This window comes from Artemia franciscana, chromosome 4 (genome assembly GCF_032884065.1).
Source record: "Artemia franciscana chromosome 4, ASM3288406v1, whole genome shotgun sequence".
Lineage (NCBI taxonomy): Eukaryota > Metazoa > Arthropoda > Branchiopoda > Anostraca > Artemiidae > Artemia > Artemia franciscana.
The window spans coordinates 55696760-55724614 of NC_088866.1; the positions used below are offsets into that span (position 1 = coordinate 55696760).

The 27855-nt window shown below is 34.3% G+C and overlaps 2 protein-coding genes across 7 annotated transcripts in view; one reads left to right on the forward strand and one right to left on the reverse strand.

The window, feature by feature from the left end:
* The window catches only part of LOC136026632 (integrator complex subunit 11-like), an 87542-nt gene extending 70555 nt beyond the window's left edge, over window positions 1–16987 (reverse strand). For 3 of the 4 annotated variants that reach the window (XM_065703360.1, XM_065703358.1, XM_065703359.1), the window contains exons 1-6: window positions 16800–16986; window positions 11773–11870; window positions 8797–8979; window positions 6186–6302; window positions 2010–2108; window positions 608–729 (exon numbers count right to left, since the gene is read on the reverse strand). In XM_065703360.1, the coding sequence (XP_065559432.1) occupies window positions 608–729; window positions 2010–2108; window positions 6186–6302; window positions 8797–8979; window positions 11773–11870; window positions 16800–16827 (647 nt within the window). In that variant the 5' untranslated portion in view covers window positions 16828–16986. Of the gene's footprint in view, window positions 1–607; window positions 730–2009; window positions 2109–6185; window positions 6303–8796; window positions 8980–11772; window positions 11871–16799 lie in introns of all 4 variants that reach the window. The other variant, XM_065703361.1, reaches the window with a different exon arrangement.
* A 7475-nt stretch (window positions 16988–24462) lies between these two features.
* Window positions 24463–27855, forward strand: part of LOC136026618 (heterogeneous nuclear ribonucleoprotein U-like protein 1) — a 40970-nt gene continuing 37577 nt past the window's right edge. For 2 of the 3 annotated variants that reach the window (XM_065703343.1, XM_065703345.1), the window contains exons 1-3: window positions 24463–24581; window positions 26180–26402; window positions 27669–27735. In XM_065703343.1, coding sequence (XP_065559415.1) covers window positions 26187–26402; window positions 27669–27735 — 283 coding nt within the window. In that variant the 5' untranslated portion in view covers window positions 24463–24581; window positions 26180–26186. Of the gene's footprint in view, window positions 24598–26179; window positions 26403–27668; window positions 27736–27855 lie in introns of all 3 variants that reach the window. The other variant, XM_065703344.1, reaches the window with a different exon arrangement.

Consider the following 27855-nt stretch of genomic DNA (forward strand, 5'->3'; position numbering starts at 1 on the left):
TGTCATTGTTTAACTTTCCACTTCAACCCTTTTCAACGGTCAGATTTCACTTCATTGTCGTTTGTGATCGAAGGACAGAAAAAAGCTTATATATCCTATTTTTTAACATTACTTAGTAATGGGAGAAAAGCGTTTTTTTTCAGAGAACCAAAGGAAACTCAGATTGACATGAGCACTGACGATTAAGCAATTTTTAAAAATTTGTGAGTAGGTACTTTTTCTGTTTCCGCCTTTTAGAATGTTGTATTTGTTCAGAAGAGCTTCTGTATAAACGAACTTCTTTGCTGGCTGGTAGCTACTGTTGATTTGAATTCATCTATGTAAATAGGCAATCGCTAGAGCCCTGCACTAAATATTGACGTTGACGTTTATATGGACAGTATTTCTTTAATGATTAATAAAATTAAGACCCTTTTTTAGTTTGGTATTAATGAGAAACGCTCAAAATACACGATTCCAAAAGACTCATTTCCGAAAAAAATTTCGAAGATCCTACAACTACCAATTGGAGTTATTCCCCATCCTTTTTTTATGTACTTAAGAACTGAGTTTGCAACCACGAAGCTCTACCAATAAAAAATAACCAAACAATTATAGGACCTCCTACCTGCACCTCTTGGAGTCCCTAATAGTGGTTGCATATGTGGATTCAGATATTAAAAGATCTGGACGGCAACGGTCAATCCACGCAGCTCCAAGGTGTCTGTCCGGTGTCATATTATAGTCTCCCTAAAACATATAAAGAATTAAGAGCTAGATCAGAAGATGATACCATATACCCCCCCCCCCCCTACAAAAAGCAAATGGCGATTTTCGAATATTTCACGGGAATTCTAAGGAAAAGAAGGACTTACTAGGCGTTATATAAATGGCTTAGCAGCAAAATTCATAGATGCAAAGCTAGCTCAGTAAAGAAATAACTGTTCCTATATATAGCCCAATACAAAAAAGAGAGATAAGTCCTAAATTTTGGTCTACTCCTGCTGATTTAACTATAAGGGGCAAAAAAAGTCTGATATTATTGAATTTAAAAAGAGAGGTCTAGTTTTTCTGTTCTCGAAAGACGTATTGCTGCTGAATGTCATTGGTATTTTTTGTGCCTTCTCAGAGCATTACTATATCTTTCTTTTATTAAGTAGACAATATGAAAGTGACCGAACGTAAAATTGCTTTTTTAACACTGAAATATATTATTATCCAAAACGAGAATTATTCAAAACGCTCTAACGCAGTTAGTACAAGATTTTTTTTTAAAGATAATCTTCCTTCAGATTGATCTTTGGAAAAAATATTAATTCATATTTGGATTTAAGTCATCAAGACCATCGAAGGCGTGAACTCTAATTAAGTTTATTCTTGGAGTTAAAAAAAAAGTTTCAGTTACACTCTTAATTTAAAACACAGGACTAAAAACGTTATACTGATCAGCTCTTAGATTTCTAATTTATTTACAGATATGAGAGTTATTTATTTATTATTTATTCATTAATTAATAATTATTCATTAAAGAAAGAAGTGCATTAAAGTATTTTCTCAGAAATCCATCTGAGATAATCATTATATTCACGCATATGATGGTTCTTACATAAACAAGATACCTCAAATTGCCGAAAGGTGATAGTATAAATCTTCTCTTTAACCAACAATTTTACCGGAAACTAAAGATGATTTAGATTTACAGTGGATAGAATGTAAATACTGGATATTGAACCATAGCCAAACAGACACATTTTCTTAGGACATTTAGCTACTGCGCTCAGTTGAGATACTTTCATTTTTTTTTTCTTTGACGGGGTTGGGCCTATATTTACGAGGAATGGATACGAAGTCACAAAAAAAACAAGCGGATAAGTATCAGCAAAACGAAGAGGTAGGAATTCCCCCTTACACAAAGATTGATCCGTCGGACACCGCCCCAAAATCCAGGAACAAATGACAAAATATGATCAATGTTTTCTTTTTTTTAACTTTGTTATCCCCTTGATGTCTTGGGTACAACAATATCTTACCGTATAGACTAGTGACTGAGTTCCAACTTTTATATGAAACATTGCACCTCCAAGGACATGTCCAGCGTAATAGGCCTTGATTTCAATCTCGTTATCGACCTAAAAATGAAAGTTGAAATATAGTTAAATTTGAACATAATATATAGCTGCACATCAGCATATTTTCAGCATGTAAAAAGCATCTTTAGGGCAAGTTTCCTTCAGAAACACTCACAGATATTACCTTTCACTCCTGAGGTATTAGCTTTCACGACTTTTGCATTTTGTCACGTTCAACTCTCACAGTTAGAATCTTCAAACAACTCCGATTACTGCACGTTTTAGAGATATGATGCTGACTCCCACTCCAAATTAGAGAGAAGTGGAGAAGAGGAGCTTTTTCCTAATTCAGAAATTGCAACTGCTCAGATAATAGAGCCTTCACAAATTGATCTACGCACAAACAAAAGCACTAAAAAAACTCACAAATCGCACTTACTCAAAAAAGAGCCTTCAGAAATGGATCAACACATTAATAAAAGCACTAATAAACTCAGGAATCGCACGCACTTACTCATAAAAAAGAGCCTTCAGAAATGGATCTACACATTAATAAAAGCACTAATAAACTCAGAAATCGCACATACTCAGAAAAAAGAGCCTTCAGAAATGGATCTACACACTAATAAAAGCACTAATAAACTCAGAGAATAGAGCCGTCAGAAATGGATCTACACACTAATAAAAGCACTGATGGACTCAGAAAACAGAGTCTTCAGAAATGGATCTACACACTAATTAAAGCACTAATGAACTGAGAAATCAAACTAACTCAGAAAATGGAGCCTTCAGAAATGGATCTACACAGCAATGAAAACACTAATGAACTCAGAAAATCGCCCTTACTCAGAAAATAGAGCCTTGAGAAATGGATCAATCAATAACAAAAGCACTAATAAACTCAGAAACTGCATTTGCTCAGAAAATAGAGCTTTCAGACTCTCCACTAAATAAAGCACAGGATATTGTACAGCAACAAAACATCTAATCTGTCTTGACTTGGAAAACAAATTTTGTTCAAATCAATCTAACTTGACTCAAAAGGATAGCTTAAAAAAATATTTGTTATATTTATAAGAATCAGTATCATTTTATTCATACAGGGGATTATAGTCAGAATAAACTACACCTGTATAATGCTCATACTTACAAATAAACAATCACTAAGTCAACACATGTTAAACAATGAAGTATAACAAGACAAAAGTAAATTTGACAAGTATTTTATGCCTAGAGTACCGTAAGCAATTTTACATTTGTCTTTCGTTTTAGATTTTTTCATCAAAAACGGTGATGATACATTTCAATAGTTATTACTGTTGAGAAGAAATTGACCAAGTTCGCAGATCTCAACGCCCGTGAAGAAATGATAATTGCAAGGTAGACAATATCGATTTCTAACCTGTATAATCGTCACACAAAATCGCTCTGACAGCTATTTTCTACATCGATTCAAGTAAATTAATTAAGTGACCTATATGCGAAACATGACCTTAATATGTAAGAGACGGTTTTTGAATGATATACCCCCTACATAATATTCTTCTAATATGCTTCTCTGACGCTCAATGCTAATGAAATATACCAAATTAAGATAAAAGTATAATACTCTAGAAACAAATTTGGACTCAATATTTGCACATTAGGGGGGAGGAAGTAAAGTATAGCGGGTCTACATGCCCAATGTGTTAGGTACAATTATTCTGCATATAATGTAGCAAGAATTGTTTTCTAACTTCACACTGTCCAAACACTTTACCCCCCCCCCCAATGTGCAAATATATATATTCCAAATTATACATTTTCCATCTATTCTGTCACTTCACTATGTCTTGTCTCATAATAAGCTGAAATAAACTAACTAAAAAAAACGGTTCTATAATGCGTCAATGAATGAACAACTTGAGCGGTAGGGGGTTTATCGTACAAGTACTTAAGAGATATTCCTGGTGAGCCAAATGATCAACGAGTAAATTCTTCGGCTATTTCACCGTTGCAGTAAACCCAAAAGCAATTTCTTCTAGACTTTTACTTCAGTTAGTTTAGCATAGAGCCTGCTTCTCTTCATCTGCTATCTTAGATCAGCGGTTCCAAAGATTAAAACAAACCTCTCATGCCTCAATTTTTTAGTGGGCTACCTACCTAATTGGTACTCGTATAAAAGAGGCTAATGAAACAGTAACTTCTTTAAAGATTGAAACTTTTTTGAAATCAACGCTTTCTGTTGATAACGTGTTTTTGACAATTTCTCCTTGCTAGCCCCAAGCGCTGACATGTTCTATCCATGCTTTCAGCCCAGTAGTTAGCCCCACAAAGAAGAAAAAAAATTGATGCCAATGGAAACTGGTGACCTTTGAAAAGTAAGCGATTTGAAAATTCATTTTCAAGGCCAAGTTTTGCCAGAGTCTTAAATAAGACATTTTAAGATTGCACCATTTTTTTGTTTTTTTTTTTTTTTTTTTTTTTTTTTGTTATCAAAGACTACATAAGCCGTTTTGAATTAACGATTCCTTTTAATTGAGTAGACTTTGTCCCCCTCTCCTGCACCATTTTGACCAAAAATATTACAGTTAAAGCTTGTTTTGTCACCCCCAGGCGTGTCACCCCGAGCGTTTACCCCTCTAGTCCCCCTCCTAAATTCGGCCCTATCCTATAGCAAAGGCGGCCTCTTGGAACTTGTTTTTTAAATAGCTACTTGCACAATTTTGCGCCAATGCAAACAATACAAATACAGCAGTCCCTTACCAACTTAAAATAATAAAATTTTGGGTCATCCAACATTTTTTAAGCAAGCATAACACAAAAGATATTATCATTGATGACGATAGGTTTCAGAAAACTAAAAAGCCTCTCAGTTTTTAAATAAGCTATTTAAATAATTTAATGCCCTTGCAAAAGAGGTTAGTACAGCAGGCACTTCTCCACTCATTCTAGTAAGAAAAAATCAATATCTTGCACTATCGACACCTATAGGTAAAAAAACTAAATATCAGTATTGATGATAGGATCCTTAAGCCCAGGGAATATCTCGGAACTTGCTTTTAAATAGCTAATTACAGAATTTGGCATAAATTTAAACAAGGCAAAAGCATAAAAAACTAAATGTGCAATTCAGCATTTGTGAAACAAAAATTATACAAAAAGCTAATTATCATTTATGGTGATAGGTCTCTTGAGCCGAGTAAACATATCAAACCTCTTAGTAACTCTACTTGAGTGTACTTGAGTAGATGGGCTACTTGAATTCTCCACTCATTATAATACGAAAAAATCAATATTTTGCACTATCGACACCAATAGCAAAACATTAATTATCATTAATGATGATAGGTTACTGGAACCTAGAAAGCCTATCAAGCCCCTTCGTAGCTCTTTTTTAAATGGGCTGCTTGCATAACTGAATTTTCTTACAAAAGAGGTTAGTATAGCAGTATCTTCTCCAATTCTTATAAAAAGTGGAGTTGCAGGGTCTTTTTTACAGGAATTTATTACATGTCTGTCGGCCAACCTTGTAGCAGCAGAAGTTGATCTACGGGCCTTGTATTACTAAGCAGATCATGAATTCCCTGTGGTTTTAAAGGATTGTAAAGCCATAAGTTGTAAATCCTCATTGATTCTAAGGGAAAACTCTAGATGATAAGTTTTTCGCTATTCTGGATTGTAATTGAGTTAAGAGAATGCAACTTTCAGGACTGAATCCAGAGCCTAAATTATGCTCAGGGAGGGCGTTTCGCAGCATCAGGAGATCACAAGAAACACTGGAGAAAAACAAGGGAAAAAATAAAGAGCAAAGCTCTGAGTAGGGCAGAGGGGAGGAGGGACTTGCATAGTCATGTTGGCTGGCGTTGTGCTACAGTGAGTTGCTAATAGTATTAGAAAGAGGTATTATACACGTTTAAATCATCTTAAAAGAAATATGGTAACCTAACCCACTGCGATGCTGAGATGTTTGATTTTTAAACTGTTTTTATCTAAAAAAAAATCAACATTGTGTACTACCCACAACAATATCAAAAACGATTATCATTAATGTTCACAGGCCTCCAGGACATACCTGCAATATTTGAAGTAACCACTTTGTAGTCTACCATTATCTATAGGAAGTATTGCATTATCTAGTCAGAAAAATGAACTAACCTGGACAACCTGATGTAAATTCACAGCTATTACTTTTTTCATACAGTCTTTTATCATTGCAGAAGTGAAGAAGTTAGTTTCGCCTTTTCGTTCGACAGCCACTTTCCGCATGTCTTCCTGTAAAAACAAGATTAATTTCCATAGCGTAGATATGACTAGATGGCGTACATAGCATAGGTGACGAAGATAGCGTAGACATAACTAGATGTGACCCAACCAAATGACGAAAATGATAACTACTACCTCTACTACTAAAAATTCCAAGGGTCGGGAGGTCAATACAGCTTCACAAATTCCTTCTTCACTCTAATCTGTTTAAAGATCCACAAAATTTCAATTTTCTTCAAAATTATTCCAACCTATATTTTGTTTTACCTCCGATGGATGGTCAAAAAACCTGTTTTTCTGCACCTTGCTATCACTTATCAGTAAAAACAGACCTAACCCTTGAGTTATTGAAAGTTGTTGTTCACGAGTTATTGAAAGATGTTCATCCTAATCAAAGCCCTTGAATAAAGTGCGTATCATTATCTTACTGTTCAACATTTATCTACTGTTCAATGTCTTAGCTTGTACAAAATATAAAATTTCGTAGACAGAAAACGAGAGAGAGCTTCATTTAGAAATTTGTATTTTGACAAAAGGCAATTTGATGGAAAAAAGGAAACAGGGACTTCTTTTAAGGCGGTTTCTTCGCCGGGCTCCGGCATTCGGCGCGCGGCAGGCTTCTATTTATAGTTTTCATTGTCGCTTGTCTTCTAACCGGGGACAATCTATTGCCTTTTCATACTAGTTCTTTTCAAAGATATTATATTATCAAAGCAAGTCCAATTTCTAACAGTGATATCTACTAAGCTTCAAACTTTTGGTTTTCGTTTTTAAGGTTTTTGAATTGTTGTCATCCATTGTTAAAATATATACAAATATTTTTACAATTACCAGTTTTTTGCTTTTTACGCAATTTAATGTCACTTCAAATGGAGTCTATTCAAAGATATTTGATTAGTACAGCAAGTCCGATTTCTAAGAACAATTTCTACTAAGCTTCAAACTTTTGGTTTTCTTTGGAATTGACCTTTGGCAAAATATATAAAAATATTTTGCAATTACCAGTTTTTTGCTCGTTAAACCATTTAAGTAACGTTTTTACCTTTTTTTTTTATTTTCTACAACCTTTTTTTCTATCAGCTAAAATTTTGAGACTCGAATGAAAGAAACAAAATCCGACAAGTGCTCCAAAAAAGACAGTGCTGGAGCACTGTCTTTTTAATCTTGAAGGTAAAAATGTGAGCTTCTTTCTAACTTAAATAGAACAAGAGAAACTAAAAATTAACTATCACTTAGTTTGGCTATCCATAGCAAAAAAGGATTTAGGGGTGCCCAATTCCAGCCGTTTGAGGAGGGGGGGATTGCAAGAGCTAAAATTATTTACGATTGGCCACAGCACTCACAGTTTGGAACCACTTGGTAGGTAAGCACTGAAACATTAACAACCAGCTCTTTGGCAAAGGTTATCATTCTTCAATCAATGCGCACAAGCCAGATTCTTGGATGGAGAAGCTGTGGGATTAGAGCTTTTTGCCTGGTGATAAGGGGGGTTTTAAAAGACAAAAAGGTCATATCGGGCACTTCTCAGGAAGTGTCCTTCGGACTATTCCGGAGAATACTCCCCCCCCCTCGAATTTCGTGAGATAAATAAAAAAGTTAGAAATTTGCAAAAAAATTCAGTTCCCATGCAAGTTTAAAACATCCTCTAAAAAAAGTTTATGTAATATCTTAATAACAACATAGTAACTGTTAAAATCTGAATTATGGAATGCAACAACATAGGTAACTTGTTGTTCTTGTGGAAGTTGAAGCAGTAGACTTTCATGAAATCGCATGTTTTAGAGTGATCATAAATTTTTGGAGACTATATGCTTCCAAAAAAAAAAAAAAAAAAAAAAAAACTTTCATTAAGGAACGGGTTTCCTGTTAGACGTTCCATATGTGATAATTGCCTAGCTATATCGATTTTAAACGACTGTGACATCATTGCATATTTTTTCCTTGCTTCAACAACAGTTTTCACCATACACACATAAATTATAAATAAATAAAACGAAGAAGAAACACACATCACTGGAAATAAGAACAAAGTGTTAATTAGAAACGGATATTTTTATATTCAGGCAATTTCTTTTTTTCTCTGAAGAGATTATTATAGCATTCAAGCTACCTGAAATTTACTCAATTTCTCTATGACTTACAACTATTAACCTTGGGAAGGGGTTGCAGAGGGACTTCATCGTCTTAAAAAACCAAAGCCAAAGATAAACTTTGTATTTAAACAAATCCAATAATCTATTCTCCTTTTAGACAAAAAACAAAACGAAAATTGCCAATACACTATGGTATCGTATTTTATAAAGCAAACTTGTGTGTTCGAGGCTATCTTTTATATATAGAATTCGCAGTAGGACTGACAATAACACAAATGACCTACCCCCCCCCCCCCCCCCAACAGAATAATAATTAATGTTTTACAACCCCAGCCCCAGTCCAAATTATAGGTAAGTCCATGTTAAGCAGTATAAAAAAAAATTAAAGTAAGAAAAAATTAGATACATACCAGTAGAATTGGAGCAATAGCTTTGGTAGGATGGGTCATATAAATTGGTCCGTTATATCCAACCATTTCTGTCATAAAGGGGAGAGCGCCGCAATGATCCAAATGAAAATGACTGATAATGACACAATCAATGTGATCAGTCAGATTCCCATCAACAATATATGAAAAATCTGGGAATCGTCTCTGTAAAATGGTAAAATTCATTAAAGATATTTGTTATGTTCTTCCTCGCCTAACAATAGTTAATTTGGGAAATGAAATACTACTCATGACATACTCAAATATTATTTACAAAATTAATGCTAATATACTTTTGTGTATTCATAGAAAAAAATTTTGAGCTGTAATAACTTGGCATCACAAAAAACAATTATTTGGCCCTAACATTTTATGGAAGATACATGCTTGTGATAAAAAAATAAGAAAAAAAAGGAAATGAGACTTGAGGCCAGTGGGTTCCGAGAAAAAACATACATCGACAAGATGTAACATTATCACTAACAAGATGTCTTGCATAGATTTATTACCTGGAGAGATACCAAATCATATAGAAAAGCATTGCAATACGTTAGCGGGTCAAAAGCCACCAATGATCTAACAATCAATAGTGGCAATAGCTAGTTATTACCAGTGGTGGTAATAACTAAACAATTCTTATTATTTAGTTTTGGCTGAAACCTGTCATTTCAAACTTGTAAGGCAGATGGAAATATTGATAAAGATTATTGATTGTAAAAGGGAATATATAAAGACAATTTTGTTTGAAAATTGGAGCGCCTGTTCAATGTTAATTGCAGTGACGTTTTTAACAAAACTGACTTTTACAAAAGGACGCCTTCCAGAAACCCCTCCACTTTTAAAAACATGCGATTGACAAAGTCTAAGGTTCCAATATATAAAGAAAGATGCCAGAACAAGTTCTTTTCAGAAAAAGAAGGATTATTTTCGGCAGAATTTGCACACTATAAGCCAAAATTAAACTAAAATGCAAATAATGAGACTGGTCCATATTACAGCTGTGTTGCAAACAAAACAAGACTACGAATGCAGTTTTTCTCATTTTAGAGAAAAAGAATGATTTATTATCTTTTTCTTTATAATTACGAAAAGTAATCAGACCTAAATAAAAAGTTTTGCAACCGCAAATACATTAATATTATAATTTTAGATATATTTCTTCTCCATCTGACATCTTTTACAAATAAAAGCTTATTGTTTAACTACATCAATGTTATGAAAGAAGATTTCGTCTTGTCTTAATTCACACGACCTATTAGACAATTAGAGACCATTCCTTTACTACTCTCCTTATTAGTAGATAAAAGAAGGCTTGAAGAGACAACGCCTTTCTTCTTTCCTAACCATTAGTCATTCCAGACAGTAGCAAGGAATTACTAAAACAGAAAAGAACACTGTTCTAGTTAAGCTGATTTAGCACCATCCTTTTTATCTACATTGCTACCCAAAGCTCCAACTTGCTGTGCATGAATTAAGAGAAGCCACTACACCAACGTAAGATTATAGATAATTCAAAAAATATCCGACTTGTACTATTATTGGGGGGGGGGTAGGAAATTATTAGATTCATAAGCAAAATTTTCTGCATTTTGAAGTGACTATGTGCTGAATCTTCTTGATGATAATAGTTACTGAAAGTCAAATCGACTTTCAAAAATTAGAAGTAATTAGAAGAAATTATAGTAATCTGTTTCACGAAAGATTTTGCTATAAACAGTGTATCAAAGAAAGTATATGCAACTAGAAAATATGAATGGTTCTATGACAAGCTTGAAAATGATTTCTATCAAGTGGGCATGAAAACTGGATATACCAAAAAGATTCAAATTCTCAGCCAGTGAATTAGCCAAAAATAACATAAAAAAACTTACTGCATACAGTCCCTAAAAACAAATGGTGACATTATGCAAAAGATGGTGAAAAAAAGATGTTCATGCAGACAGTATGTTGAAAATCTATATGCAAACAATAGAATATGAAAAAAAATTTCTTATTTTCCTAGACTGGTAACAATTCTTCACAAATATATGATACAAGACTATAATTTTTTTTAAACTTTTGCACAGCAGAACCAATATTAATTTCTAGCTACTTTGTCCTTTTGTGTTTTGACAGTGATTTTCAACCTCCATTGCTTTTAATCCTTGTAATTACCTTTTATGTTGGGTGTCCGTGCTGTGAGTTAATTTGAGCACCATTTACTAGCTAAAGGCCCATTCACAATAAGATTTCACTGATATTAAATCGAGCCAATCATATATTTGTATAAATTTCAGATTGGTTAAAAAGTTCTTATTGGCTCAAATAAGTACTAACTAAACCTTAGTATTAGCAAAATCTCATTGAGAATGGGTCTTAACTTTAACTTCTCTAGATGTAATCAGCAAAAGACAACAACAAATACTTATGTAGGAATGTGCAAGCTGAAATGCTATGGACAACTAGGCAAACAACAATAATCAATGTGTTTCAATACAAACATAGCTTATTTATGCATCCCTCAAGGCATGGCACTTCTCACAATTAGTGTTTCTTTTTGCACTTTGCCTTTAATTTCATATGTTTTTTTTCCATTTTTTAAATTGACTGAATTGTGTGTTTACACACAATGCCATTTATCTCTTCTTTTCCTTATTTTATTTAGCAAGTGTAACTGATCTGACAGCAAACCAAAAATGTCTCAATTAGCAATCCTTTTAGCCTTAAGCATCACTTACATCTTGTGAGATGCTAAGCAAAAATAATTGGGCCAATTGGATAAATAGTCTTGTGATGCTCATTTGCAGTACTGGTTCCCAAAATTAGACCTCTGCTCTTTTTTGGTGATTTTATGTATCATAATATAATAAAGGTCAAAATACAATTTCTATTAAGGCAAAAGCAAAGAACTTAAGTGGCCCCAGAATGTCTGTGACCTGTATCATTGACATTTCTAATATAAAACCAGGAAAAACTTACCTCATCATTATACCCCATATGCATGCCACAGTCAAGCATGATATTTTTGCTTCCAATGGATGCAAGTATACAACTTCTCCCAACATCTTGCCCGGCGCCTGAAAAAACATTTAAAAACCAAATAATAATAATATTGAATAATAATAATAATAAATAATAATAATATCAAGCAGACCAAGGAAATATATTAAATTTCCTTAGTCTATATCATAGAAGGGAAAGAGGCAATGGGTAATTAATACTAATATTAGTGAAAAGTACCCTTTTCTGATGAACATCTGAAAACTTTAAACCAAAAATAAATGTTCTATAAAAAAAACCTTTTGAACCCAACTCCACCCCCCTAATAAATTACTCTAATAACTCTATTCCATAAGGTTGGGACATGTACAAAAATATTTATATTTTGCCAAATCAGTGGCACCATTCTATACATCCCTCTATTTATCTTTTGTTTTGTTTACATACAAGCAAAAAACATCATGAATGTCATGTTACCCCAGTTTGATCCTAACTGAGTGGGGCAGCACAATGACCCACCAGACAACAACAAACTTCATAAGGACTACCAGAAAATTTTGGGGAAGTGGGTAGAGTTCAGACAAGAGCTTGGCTTTTTACCATGATTCATGCAAATACTCTTCATGTTACTATTTTATGGATTTTATAAATACTTTCTTGTTTACTGGGGAGATCATCGCTCTCATTTCCCACTGACAACTTGCAAAAATGGAAATATACAACACTGTTGCCAAATAACCAAACTTTTGGATACTACATCCAGATGGGGATGGGATGTAATTATAAACAAAGCAAATTTAAAAATCAACTTTAATGAAGATGATGTAAAAACTTTGGTACTGTTGTATCTTGTTCTTGTCTGATTCTAAATGATGTTAGTAATCCTGGTGTAAAAATCAACTTTGATAAGAATGAAGTAAAACTTTGTTACTGTTGTAGCTGGTTCTTGTCTGATTCTTAATGGTATTAGTAATCCTGGTGTAAAAATCAACTTTAATAAGAATGAAGTAAAAATTTGGTTACTGTTGTGCAGTAACCAAAGTAATGGCACAACATTTGTTCTCTGAACTAAACATTATAATAACAAGGGTAATACCATTTAAAACTCACTTCCAGACACATTATTTTATACTGCAACAACTATCCTACATCTCAGGAAAAAATCCTAAATAATGGACTTTTTTCATCTTGGAAAGTTGTTATGTAAGAAGAATAAAATTTCAAGAATGAATTCAAAGCCTTAAGTACAAGTATACCCTGAAAAGCTGTTTTCCAGTTCTAATCTCTACTTCTTCCAAATTTGTAAGGCTAAGAAAATTGAATAGAAGATAGGTCATTATCTAATTTAGCTTGGAAAGGAAAAAAAATGTCCTTAATTATGGTTTGATCCTACTATTTTGCAAATCCAGGTTTTCAAAATACATTCCTAGTATGTGAGTAGGTATTTTAGCCATTTTGCAATAGAATTTTGTTTAAACTTAAGACACATTTTTCCAAGTTCTTGAAAGATTTACTAGTTTTATTTATACAAGCAATTGTAGTTTAGAATAAAATTCCAGCTAAATGGTGCTAATACTTACAATGAAAAGAAGAAAAAAACACTAGACTATAGCTTATTAAATGCTGACATGTAAAAAGGGATAAACAAATTGGCAAAATGGTTTGTTCTTGGAGTAGGCAATTCCAGTCTCACTTTGATAGCTGACCTTGTGTTTATTTTATTCCTCATAGCTGGTGGTAGTATCTCTCTATGTTTTTCACTTCTAAGAAGAAATTGACAAATTTGCACATCAAACATAAAAAACATTTGTGAAGGGACAGTAGTTGCAGAACAGATAATACTGACTCATAACTTACATATGCATCTGAAAGAATAACTTTAAAGGCTCTTTTTTTGTAGTCATTCAAGTTGATCACTTAGGTAACTGGTGTTGTTGACTTGAGGGCCCCATACAGGGCAAGCATACTCAAGAATTGGCCAGGCTGTCTTAAGTTGGGACATAGAAAAACCAAAACAACATTGTAAGATAAGGGTATGCATTGCAGAGTATTAAACAAACAGTCAACATAACAAGTAACACCAAGAATTGCAGCCAAAGATACACTGGGATAATATGGAGGAGGACTGACTAAGTCACTCATAAGAGGATTAAAGTGAAGGATTTTGGTTTTTCCTTTGTTGATTTGAAGTCTGTTGGTAGTACATTGGTCTTTAAAGTTGCTCATTATTGCATCACTGGATTGGTGAAAAAGCCTTGAAGTTTTCAATGAGGCATTTCTGAAAAACTGACAAGTTGTCTACATATTTAAAGCTGTCCTCAAAATCAGAAAGGACAAAGTTTATAACAGCTAAAAACAACAACACTGCAAGTTCTGTGCCTTGTAGAGCACCAAAAGTAAGTTAAGCCCATTCAGAGTTGGTGTCTCCAGGGAAAAGGCTAATGAAAAAACCAAACAGTCTTGCAAAAAACCAATCACTAAAAGGAGAATATGCTTGTATGTACCCATTACATGTAAATTTGTCATAGCTATGAAATGACAAATAAGGTCAAAGGCTTTTCAGTAATCAACTACAAGAAGATTGACAATCACACTTCCTTGGTATAATCAACAATAAGATGATACATTCTTACTAAGTAAACAGTTGTGCTGCTTTTCTTCATTTCTTTTAAGAATATCTTGTAGTAACCATGTTGAAATTTTTACAGACAGGCCCAGTCAAAAATTTAGTGACTTCTGTTGAAATTTTACTGAACATATAAAACAGATGAGAAACAATTAGTGTCAAAATTCAAGGGTCTTCTGACAAAAATATAGTTGTCAAATTTACAGGTATTTTCTCAACAACAAGTAAGTTTGATAATTATTATCTGTAATAATATTTCATGTAGATTGAAGATGTCCAGAGAAGAGCCACTAAGATGGTGAGTGGACTGCATGAGCTCCCTTACCCTCCAAGGCTATGCAAGCTGAAACTCCCAACTCTGGTTTATAGAAGAAGACAGAGTGATGCCATTCTGGTTCATAAACTTATTAATTCAAAGGCAGTTCCTGGTCTTCTTCCTCTGGCGTCTCAGGATTCTTGTACAAGGGGACATAACTTGAAGTTATCCAGGCATTTCTCCTCAAAGCGGCAACGTGCCCATTTTCTTACCAACCATGTTGCCAATCTCTGGAACAAATTACTGCCAGATACCATTGCTGCCCAAACCACAGACAGCTTTAAGAACCATCTTGATGACAAATGGTCAAAAAGAAGAATGGAAGTATAACTGGGAAGCACTCAAATCAGCAACATCAAACCACTAGTCAAGTGTATGTATTCAACTATGTGTCATGTGTTATCAACTCTGGAGTTTCTACAAAGAAAATCCTTATATTGCTCCAAGCTGCAATTTAAGGTAAAAAAAAAAAACATTAAAACAGTTCTTTTTTAATCTCAGTTTTACTGATTTGATCCTAGATGCTAGATTTTTCCATTACCTGAGGAACTGCTGCTTGGCCTCATAGTAAGTTCATATTTTCAAGCAATTGACTTGGTTGATCACAATACCTTAATTCATTTATGACTGAATAAATTTGAAGTAGACCCTATCTTAGTAAATTTATACATGTTTTGTTTCAAATAGATCCCAAGCTGTAAAATACAAAATATTCTCTCTGAAAATGTAGTATTATTTTGTTGAAAACAATCAAGAAAACAGTGCTAAGAAAATGTAGTATAACTTTGTTGAAAACAACCAATAACAGTAAAATTCTAGTTAATTAACTTCTTGCTATCTTGAAAAGGGTTTAGGTTAGGAAAATGAAACTTTCTGGGATGGGTCTACAGGCTAAAGTATGTCCCAGGAAGGTATTTTGAAGTACCTACTCCACTCCTTCTCCCTCTAGAGGGCCCTGACCTGTGATGACCTTTAAAAATATATGTGTTATAAAAGTGAAACCTTGCAAAATAGATCTTCTGCTTGAATGAAGTATAACAAAATTGTTTTCAGCTTCATAACTTTGCTCAATCCCATTTTATAAGGTTTTAAAGATATGCAAATACATTTCCTAAATTTTCAAAAAAAAACATTGATATGGCTCAAAATTCTATTCAAATAACAGGAATTGTATTTTCAGAACTAAAGGCAGAGAAAAAGCAACTAGTAACTGAAAATTGAGGTAAAATGTTGTTTTGTCAACATTTAACCTAACCCTTTCCAAGATAGCAAGAAGTCAATTAACTAGAATTTTACCCCAATAACTCATACTTTAATTGACAATTTGTCATTTTTAAAGAGCTCAAAAGTACTTAAAAGTGATTGTCAAACTTGTAAAGAGCATAAAAAAGACATCAAGTGGGATGTGCACTTAATTGGTAAGTCAGTTATATGAACTATGATGTATTTAATAATGTTTCTGATGTATGTTAGGAAAACAGTTGGGCCTAGTAGTTCCCTCTGGTACCCTACTCATTAGGCCTACTATGGCCTCATCAAAGTATATTGGCTGGCCACCCATTTTGAATAATCTGACTTAATGCTTGAGGTTGGTTAGGAAATACATTGGCTAATCTATCATGGCTAAATTGATGCCAGCAACTATATTTTAGAGTGTATTTGACTATGGGGTACCTTCTGGAAGGCCTGATCAAAAGAAGGCTCACACAGTAACTTCAAAATAGCTTCCCAGAGTAACTTTTTTGTCCAAAATTCATTAGTGAAACTTTCATATTCCTAACCTATCTCTTTTTCAAGATAGCCGAAAATAGCTTGTCTAGAATTTAATCTAGTATATAACCTACCAAGGAAACACTACAATATAAGAGGCTAATTAAAATTTTAGCCTACTTTATTTGCACCTATCCTAAATGATATAACAGAAAAGTAGACAAATGAATTAGCCTACATTTTGATTTTCTAAGTTATTCAATTGACCTTTTTTTAAGTTAATTGAGAAGGCAGGAACACAAATCAATGATTTCAAGCCTAGACCACCCTTTAACCAAATTAGCTTAGTCCTACCTAGTGGAGTAACATGAATCTCAGCCATACTTCAAAATTAAACTTTATCTGATGATGATGATGATGAGATGAATTTCGGACCCCTCTTGACTACGGGTGTGTTCCAGGGACTTACTGTAGTAACCGAATGGTTACTATTTCCGTTCCTAGCGGGAAAATGGTTACTGCCCAACCCACTGGGAACGAGAATAGTTACTGCCGGCAGTAACCGCAGTAAGTGATTTTCTTACCGTGCTCAAAAGAATGGTTAGCGCAGTAAGTACATAATTCACCTTCTTCAATAAAAATCTCATTCAACAAAAAATAAATATGGACAAGAATGAAGTAATGGAATATGAAGTTATTTGATTGGAAGAAGGTGGGACAGTGATTTTGCAAAAGAAAGAGGGATCTGAGCCAGGTTAGTAAATCACCATATTTTGGGATCAACATTAAAGGACACCCTGAGTAGTAGGCCATCTATTAGCAAGTAGGTTAAATCAATGAAAAGCTTATTATTTAATTCAATGTTTTCTGGCATATCCAGGCAAAATTATTACCTTAAATTGCCATTTGGTATCATTCTAAGCATTGACTTCTTCCAGGCAACATTGAGGCTCCATTAAATTGCCACATGGTAGCATTTTAAGCATTAACTCCTTTTAGGCTCTGTAAACAGGCCTAGGTGAAGTATTACAGATAAGTCGAGGATTTATGGGCTGCCAAATCATTATTCTGAGACTGTCTTTAATCCTATTGAAGAAGTAGGCTAGGGTAGACTATTCAGAGTCTATTCCAAAGGATGGTAATTTTATCCAGTAAAATTCTAGTTGATTGACTTCTTGCTATCACTGAAATGGGTTAGGTTAGGAAAATGAAACTTTCAGGGATGGGTCTACACGCTAAAGTATGTCCTGGGAAGGTATTTCAAAGTACACATCTCTACTCATTCTTGCTCTAGAGGGCCTTGATCTTTGATGACCTTCAAAAATATTTATAGCAGAAGTTACATGTTTCCCATTGATTCTGCCAATCTATCCCTCAACCTTTAACTCCCTGTTAATTGAAGCAACTGTAAACAAAGCAAGAATGGGGGAAAAGGTAACAGGTGACAGAATACATTGGAACTACATAATTTTGGCTATATATTTGCACATTAGGCAGGTTGGAGGTAAATTATAGTATAGAGATGCATGCTTTTCCCTTTGGTATGTAGGCTAAGTAGAAGGTCACTTGTACCTGATGCTGTCCATGTTGTTTTTAGTTGGATGGGAAACATCCAAAGAAAGTTTCCATTGAAAAGGAAAGATGAGAATGCCCAAAAGTGAGATTGAATTTGTCAAAGCTTGGAGGTTTGCCCCTTCAGTCTGTTTAAAGGAAAATGGATTCATAATTGAAGCTTTGTTCATTTCAATCTTAAGGGTGACCTATATTTGTGACAATTCATTAAATGGTTGCAAAGGGGTACTTTTGTTTATTCATTTGTCTTCTTTATTTTCTAACAGTTTTTTTAATCTTTAAATTGATATCCATTTCTTACAAATTTTTATTGATACCAGAGGTTCATTTGCAAGTTTTCACCTACTTTGTAATCCCTGGTCTCACAATTACATTTAAATTTACTGAAGCTAGGAAACATGGAGCTACTATCTATTTAAGAAAATCAATGGATATAAGTAGGTTTTATTGTATTTAAGCCCTAGGGCCATGGCAATTAAAGACAAATTAAAGAAGATTAACTTTAAAATACTGGACATTAAATAAGCATGATAGTCACAAAGAAAAACAAATAACAAAATTATACTTCTGTGTTCAGTTGCCAACCTGAGCAACAGTCATAATTTTTTTTAATCTTGCAGAACATTCACCCCAATTATATTCACAAGCTATCTCTCATGACCCACACTCTTGTCCATACATTCACATTTCAGGGAAATAGAAGGACCATCATACTGGTATTCTTCATTTTTACTTATATTTAATGGGTTTGAAAGAAAGTTTCTATGGCTAAGTCAGTAGGCCAGTAAAGGACCTGGTGGTCCTTTAGCCAGGTAGTGCAATAGGAAGCTAGGGACCAGCCAGCCTATGCTCTTGCATGCCCTTCCTTCTTACTGTCCCTAGATTTCCATCTGTACTCATTTAAAGTTAGGCCAATTCTAGCTGAGGTTAGTCATATCACCAACCCCTATCCAAAACAAAATAAACTGACAATGCCAGGAATTAAACCTGTACCCCTTGGACAAAGCATTCCAGCCCAGAGAGCCTACCACTTAGCAAGGAACACAAATTTGACCAGACAACAATAATTATTTTTAAAAAAGTAGAATATTGAAAAACAAAACTTGCTATAGTTGTCCCACTACTATCCTGTAAATGCTATAGGCCCATTTTATTTAGACAAATCAATTTAAGACAGGTATCAACAAAACTCCATCAGGGATTGTATATGCTTAAGATACAATCAAGCTATTTGAATGCTTAGTTATGTGATATTCTAGTGTTCAAATAATAAAAAAAGAGAAAAAGTATATGATCTATTTATTTTTCACCAGCTCATTTGAAATCATTTATGACAGCCAAATGCCCATGGTTGGCTTAGAACCTCTCTAAATGCTCTGAAACAGAAGGAATAAAAAAATTATACTAATCAGCATTAAACTGTCCCTTAAATTTAAACACGTGCGTTTAATTCGAAAATGACGCTACTGCTAGTCAGCTTACTGTGCCGTTCCCACTGGCTCTACCGCAGTTAGAAATGGGCAGTTACCGCGCAGTTACTGAAAAACCGTCAGCTGGAACACACCCTACATGGTCACTCAGGTCCTCTCTCTATATTCTTCGAATATTTGCTTGCTACGCTGGAAATTAAATGATTCCCAGCGTCTTTAATTACATCCTCTTGTCACATCCAATTTTTTCTAAGAATTGCACTACTAAGCGTATGACTGTGGTATTTAGTTCATCACTTAAGAAACCACCAAGTAGTAAATTTACTGAAATATTTTCCTTTTGTTCCTTGAAGAATGATTCTATGTGTCTTCTCTGATGCATATAATGATCACAATCAATTAAAATATGTTGAACTGTCTCTTCACTGTCACAGTGATCACAGATATTATCATCTCCATAAAATCTTGCAAGGTATGAATGAGTACCTGCATGTCTGGACCTTAGACGAAAAGCTATGGTTCCTTCTCTTCTAGTCAGATTCCTGTAGATTTTCAGTTCTGACTTCCTTCTTGTTTTTCGTGTTGTAAACCAATTTCCCGAGAGGTTACGATTTTCTTCAAAATAGTATTGCTGCTGCTTTTTTATAACCTCCTCAATCATCATAATCTGAATTGGAGTTTCACAACATGTGAAGGGGTCCTCAATAGTGGTGCCATCTTTTGCAGCTCGGTTAGCTATATCATTTCCATGTATATCAACATGAGCTGGAACCCACTGTAAAACGATTTCTTGACCTGTGGGTATTGTGACTAATTCTTTATAGCAACTGGCCACTTCCCTTGACCGTGTCCCACTTCTACTTATGTTGGTGAGTGCTTCCAGTGCACTCTTCGAATCAGAGCAAATCAATACTTTAGGATATTCTTTCAGATTTTCTTTTGTATATATTACTGCTTTCTTTATTGCTATAACTTCAGCTTGAAAGATCGACGTTTGTTTGGGTAACTTATACTGTGCTGTAATTTTCTTTTTTGGTATAACAAATGCAGCTCCAACTGGACTACAGTCATCTACTTTGGATCCATCCGTATAAATATCAAGGAAATCCCTAAATGCTTCTTGAATCAGCAACTTGAAGCTAGTGGCGAAGTCCAAGTTTTCTTTTTTCTCCATGACCATTGAGCATTTTATTTTGCAACACTCCCATGGTGAAGGTAAGTCCATGTCTGGAACACGTAACATTTCTGTGATCTTTAGTTCTAAGTCAAATTGAGCACATATTTGAATGGACCTTTCAAGGAAGTTTAATTGGTTCTGCTTTCTGTGTTTGTTTGCAGTTGTATGCAGACCTCGTTTTACAATCCTTGATTTCACTGGATTTGTTTCATCTGACCCCCATACTTTTGCTAAATATTTTAGTGTAACAGTGTTCCTTCTAGTTTCGAGATCATCCAGGCCACTTTCTGCCAACATGAATGAAACCGGGGTTGTTTTCCTAGCTCCAAATGCAATCCTCAATGCTGTATTTTGTATAACATTTAGCTTTTTAAGGGATGATTGATTTGCAGGGTGATATACAACTGCTGCATATTCTAACTTTGACCTGATATATGTTGTGTAAAACTTAATTAGAAAGTCAGCTTTGCTTCCCCATGTGATGGCTGTTAGTGTCTTCATTATGTTGATTCTCCTAATGCAGGCTGCTTTAATGCTTTCAATGTGTAAATTCCAGTTCAAACGTTTTTCAATTATGCATCCCAGAAACTTTATTTGGTCCACAAATTCGATGGGCATTCTATTTAGGATTAAAGATGGCACTTCTATAGACTTCTTTCTTGTGATAAGCATGGCTTTTGTTTTGTGAGCCGAAAAGCTTAAATCAATGTCACTTGCCCAAATTTCAAGCTGTTCAAGAACAGATTTTATTATTGGCACAACATCTTCAATTGTTCTTCCAACTGCCCACAGGTTATTGTCATCTGCAAAAATTCCTGCACTAGAATCACCATCATCTAAAGGTATGTTGTGTTCACCCAGATTATAATAATCTGGACCCAAAGCTGATCCCTGAGGGACTCCCCTTTTTCTTTTGGTGAAATGGCTGGAGATGGTGTTTCCCACCCTAACATGCACTTCACGATCTTCTAGATATTTTTTCGTAAACATTAGCATTCTTCCACGGATCCCCGCCTCAATTAGTCCCAGTAATATCTGTCTGTGTACCAAATTATCAAATGCACCATCAACATCTAGGAAGACAGCTATCATTACCAACCCGTTTTGTAAAGTATAGGCAGCATCTCTTTGAAAACAAACCAGGTTATCAATAGTACTCTTGTTTCTCCTAAACCCACACTGCACATCTTTAAGTATTTTTCTTTTTTCCACTTCCCAGTTTAGCCTTTTCTTTACAAGTCTTTCATAAACTTTGCCTAACACGGGTAATAAAGTAATAAATCTGTGGTTTTCGATCTTTGAAGTGTCTTTACCTGGTTTGGGAATCATCACTGCTAGTCCCGCCTTCCACACTTTTGGGAAACATCCACTCTTCCAGGCAATATTTATTATTTCCAACAGCACTTCTACCCATTCTTGTGGGAGATTTTTAACTAGTTGGGGATACACCATATCTGCACCAGGGGCTGTATTTGGCAAATTCCTGATGATATCCTCTATTTCCACTAAGGAGAAAGGCTGATTGTATGGTTCTTGCTGGTCTTTATTAGTCAGCTGTTTCACTTTTGCTGCCATTCTTGATACTGCTTCTTCGTCTGGATCCTCCTTTCCAATTATTTTTTCCATATGTTTGACGCTTGTATTAGCTTTGTCCAGATCACTTGCCAGAATTACATTTTCATAAACTAGAGGTGGGTTGCTTGTTTTGTTTGGCTGTTTGTTTTGCATCCTGCGTATAAACCCGTAAACTTTAGCTGCTGGTCTCCTGAAATTTAGATTTTCAAGAAACTCTCTAATACTTTTCTTTTTTGCTATGGACACTGTTCTCTTAAACCTTGCATAGGATCGTTTGACATTAATCAGATTTTCTACAGTTGTTGCCATGGCATAAATTCTTTCATTTATCACATAGTCCTTCTTTGCTTCTTCACATTCTGTATTCCACCAAATGTTATTTTTGTGAGTCCTTTTTGAGTTACCTTTTAGTGGAATAGCTTTCTTAGCTGCTGCTAATATATTGCTTTGAAATACATGGATTTTATCGTCAATCAATGTTTCTGCTTCCACTAATACCTGAATTGATATGTTTTCAAGCTGTTCTCTATACTTAAGCCAATTTGCTTTTTTCAATCTGAAGTGAGGAGTGCTTGTGCTTTCCAATTGGGCTGGACTACTACTCTTATTATGACCCTCAATGTAGATTATTATGGGGGAATGATCACTAAATAGCAATGTATGATCTGGAATTGTAACAGTAGTCCTTGTGGCTAAATTAGGGCTAGCAAATGTTAGGTCAATTGTAGTGTGACCACCAGTGAAATGATTTTTACGGGTTGGCAATCCATTAGGAGTGGCCAGGCAAATTGGAGATTGTAACAGAAAGTCCTCCGTACTCCTTCCAGATGAGTTCACAATATTGCATTTGCACCAAACCTTGCTGTGTGCATTAAAATCACCTGTTATGATCAGTCCTTCATTAGTAGGAATATTCTTTGATAACTCATCAATAATGCCACCAATTTCACTATTGTTGCCATTTGCATTGTATACATTTATAATGTTAATGGTTGATCCATCTTGTTGAAGTATCCTGCAGCCATTGATTTCAACTTTATAATCTGGATGATCCTGCAATTCAATCTCCCATTCAGTAAAATGTAAATGCTTTTTCACGCAGGTCAGTACTCCACCTTTTGTACTTTCTGATCTGTCTTTTCTTATCATATTATATCCTTTAAAAGTCAGATTTATGTATGGCTGCAACCATGTCTCTTGTATGCATATTACATCAATTTCATTCTCCTGACAATATTGTAAAATTAGGTCTTTTTTCTCTTTCATTACTGATTGGGCATTCCATGATAAAATTCTAAGGTTCATTTTGGGCATTTTCAATTATTCCATTCATATTACAAACACTGGCAATCTTTTGTTGATTGAGACACCCTAACTCTAATTCTTCTACCAATCTGCAAAGTCTTTCGATTCGATCAGATAGTGATATGTTGCTCATTTCCAACAATTCAGCTTTACAGAGTAAGCCTATTACCATTTTTTCTGCAGTTTCTTGTTTTGTAACCTTTCTTATTTGTTCAACACTGTTGGCTGAACTAGAATTGTTTGATGCCAGCCTTTTCAAATTTGTCCTGTTAGCTGCATCTGCATAGCTCTTATAAGTTACTTGGGCCATCCTGTAACCCATTTGATAACATTCTGCCACTTGTAGTATTTCACGATTTTGTTTCCTCACTGGGCAAGCAAACGAAGTAGAGGCATGATTCCCTCTACAATTGGCACAAGAATAAGCCCTTGCTCTATCTGGGGAAATTTCACTTTTCAAAGGACACTTATCTGATGAATGTTTATTTGAACAACGTAGACACACTGGTTCCTTGGCTCTGCAATCCTTTTGCAGGTGGCCATACTTCTGGCATTTGTGACACTGCATGATTCTACGATGGTAAACATGAACTTCTCTTTTCCTCCCACAAAACCAAATGTTTGGAGGTAATTTATCACTTTCAAATATCACCATTACTGCAAAACTGTCTTCTAGTTTTCTTGTTTCCCTGTTGAACCTTTTTTGTCTTACTATGTCACATATTACCATTACACTTTGTAGGCACTCCATTATATCTCCTGTTGTTAGGTTAAGAGGAACTCCTTTCACAATTCCTCTCACAAGGGGCACTTTCAATTTTGCTGTTACCTTGATGTCACCAATTTAAACTTTATTTGAGTTGATAAAAAAAAAAAAAAAACACATTTCAAATTTTTGCTACCAAGGTGCGTTTCATGATATTTGTTAGCATCTATATTTAGCGTTTAAGGAATTTATCAGAGAAACGCATTTATAAAAAGGATCATCATTTTCATTAATTTTGTGAAGAATTCTAGATTACGGCCTTCATTTTTGTCTTGTGTAAAATTACCGCAAAGATAGACAGTTGTTGAAAGGTTTAACTTATATTAGGTTCTAGACCTTAGCTTGCCTTATTTTGATATGTTTAAATTTTCTACATGGTTTAAAAAAAATTATTGCTAAAATTATATCAAAAGTTTTTCACAATTAACACTAACTTTATGAGATGTTTGTGCAGGTGCTGGCAAACAGGTTTATTAGGAAACCCTTACGTATAGGTCTGTGGAAGCCCCCTCATATAGGGAAATATGTTAAGAAAAGAATTCTTATTGTAAAATGTCTAGTATTGTTGTGTATAACACTTTGTGTATGGGGAGAACCTTTGGCCTAGGCTAAACACATAGCAGTTCATGTTATTAACCTTCAAATAAAATGTACATACCACTAGATGCAAGCTTCATGAATATAATAATTATTTTCTTGCAAATTCAATTTAGAGTCTATTTTTGACCCTTAAAATTTGGTTTTGGGTAGAAAAAGGGCAAAAACATTGGTTTCAAGCTTAGTATTTTATTGTTAAATTCATTTTATTAAAGTCAGGCTACATAATTTGCAAGCATAGATTTGTCATACTCAAAGTAGGTAATAAATTTAAAACAATTTTTCCATCTAGCCTACCATATTTCTTCTGTCAGCTTTGATATTTGGATAAATGTCTAGTTTCCTTCCAAGTGCTCTAAAGTGTTTATTACTGCATATAATGGGATTCTGATGATCACATTGTTTCTGTGTCATTATTAGAAAAGTGCATCCCTTTCTAAAATCCCTCTCCAACAAGACTAGGCTATAATGAATAAAGTGGGCTTGCTTACATTTAACATCACCTATAGAGCATTGCATATTCATCCATGAGCCCTGCAGGCAGCAGGGCAAGGTCTATATTCTATATTTGTTCAATAAAGAGTAATAAAAAAGAACACTCAGACAAGGTTTATTAAATAAATCTGGAATACAGACCTCTCCCCACTGTCTGCAGGGCTCAAGGACTAATATGCTCTGCTTCATAAGTAATGTTACATATAAACAAGCCCACTTTACATGTTTTTTTAGTTTACCTCATAGAGGAGAAGGGTCAACCAGAAATGGATATGCTCCTAGAATTAGCATTTCTAAGTATTATAGTATAGAAACTATGCTGCTTTGCAGCATTGTTTCCAGTTTAGACACTTGTGAGGGAACTGAACATTTACCTGCAGTTTCTCCTGCAGTTGGCAGAGTCAGTTTTGTTTTAAACATGCAGTTGCACCATTATGTGCAAGTTTTATTGTTTCTAAACTTAAAAGTACTTTTAATTATCTGATGTGCTGCTAGTCTTTAATTGTGTTCTTTAACAAAGTTACAAATGCCATTTAAATCCTTTTTTAATGAGTTAACAGGTAATCTTTTATTCTTGAATTACTCTCTGAATTAATATCTTGAAAATATAAGAGATGACTTTCAGTGCAATTTTACTGGACTTACATATGTCTTGCATTCATGCTAAATTTGAGCTTCACCTCAAATTTACTCTTCTGTTTTTTTTTGTATTCATTTTTAATAATTTACTTTCTGCTGATTATCAAAGTTAACCTATAGAAGATAATTTTCAGTGTATTACATGTCAAAATATCCACTAAAAATAAAATATTTTTAGCACCAAAATGGCTCTCTCAGGGGATGATATTGAAAAAATGAAAGTTGCTGATTTGAAAACTGAGCTCACTAACAGAGGGTTAGATAGTAAAGGTCTTAAAAAAGACTTGGTGGAAAGATTAAAGGCTGCAATATTTGGTGAAAATGGAACAGTAACACCAAATAATGGAGGTCAAAACAATGGTGAAGGTGCTGTAAAGCCAGAAACAGAAGTACCTGAAGAGGTGAGTTGGTTAGAACATTATACTTTAAACACAAGGGGGAAGGGTCAGTATTTTCTTCAGTTGTTTACCAAACAGGAGCTCCTAAGCATTTTGGTAGAGTAATAACTCATGTTTTAAATATCTTGTATCTACACTTCAAAATTCAATAGGTTTTTTTTACATTGCACATCTTATTATGACCTAAAACATTAATGTATCTGTTGGGAGTTTCAGAACCAAGGTCATGGACCATTTGCAAATAGGGTCCTGTTTAACTTCCAATAGGAGTGGTAATTCACAAAAATGTCATGAGGGACATTTTTTATGAAAATACCAAATAATGTTGTTTTTTCCCCAAATCTTGGGAGAAGAGACACATGCTCTATTTGGTACTACTGAATAGCCAATTATTTTATTGGTATTTTACATGAAAGTAGTAAAATCTAAGTGGCATTTTTCTAGTTTACTTCTTTGTTGAAGTTTTTATTTTTAAGTATGAGAATTTAATTTATTTCTCTTCAGAAATTACAGGTGTAATTACTGAATGGCATCTTCTAAAAATCCTTAAAATGATTGTTGAAATTTCTCTTGAATTATTCATATTTCATAAAAAAAAAAATTTAGATTTTGGGTGTTTTTTAAGAAAGCACTGTATCACACTGATACCCTCTGCTTTTTGGTTATTCAGAATTGCATAGCAGGAATGTTTTATAAGCAAGCATGAATCTTTATAATCTAGTGCATGAACTGCATTGTTATATATATTCTATGAACTTAACAGAATGTGAGTCAAGCTGACAAGTTTCTATAATGTTTGTCCTGCTTCTGAATACACTTTTGTGTACTACAGTTGACCAATGGTCAATAATATAGCATTGAAACCATTAAAAAAAAATGTTGGTCAAATTAGGATCTACCTTTATCACTTACTGGGACAGTTTAAATCATATTTGATTAATGCAAACAAGACAGTGTAATTAATAATATATTTTAGATAAAATACTTGCACTCCAACTCTCAATTTCACTTTAAATGGTGCTAGACTTTATAGGCTTGCTAAAAAGAATTTAGATCAGATACTTGAACCCCAACTGTCAATAAGTATGCAATTAGACCAGCAGTTGCCAACATTTGGTCCATGGACCAGTGTTTAGGTGGTCCAAGAAGAAAAGGGACCACAATTAAAAAATTCTCTTAAATTTCATGGAAGATTTAGTGAGGCTTTCAGAGCTTCTAAGTTTGGTATTTCTCAATAAGCATTTAATTATTTTTTTTCCCTTAATTTAGGATGAGTCAATGACTGAAGAGCAAGACCAAGCAAAGGAAGAAGAAACTCATGAGACAAAAGTCGAAGGTAAGGCAAAAGTCGAAAGGTTCAGGCATTTTCATATCAGATTCCTAATTAAAGTGGCGAAGTTCCCTCGTCCCCCCTTTGCAGGTCATGTAATCTTAAGAATGATACAATAGATCACTG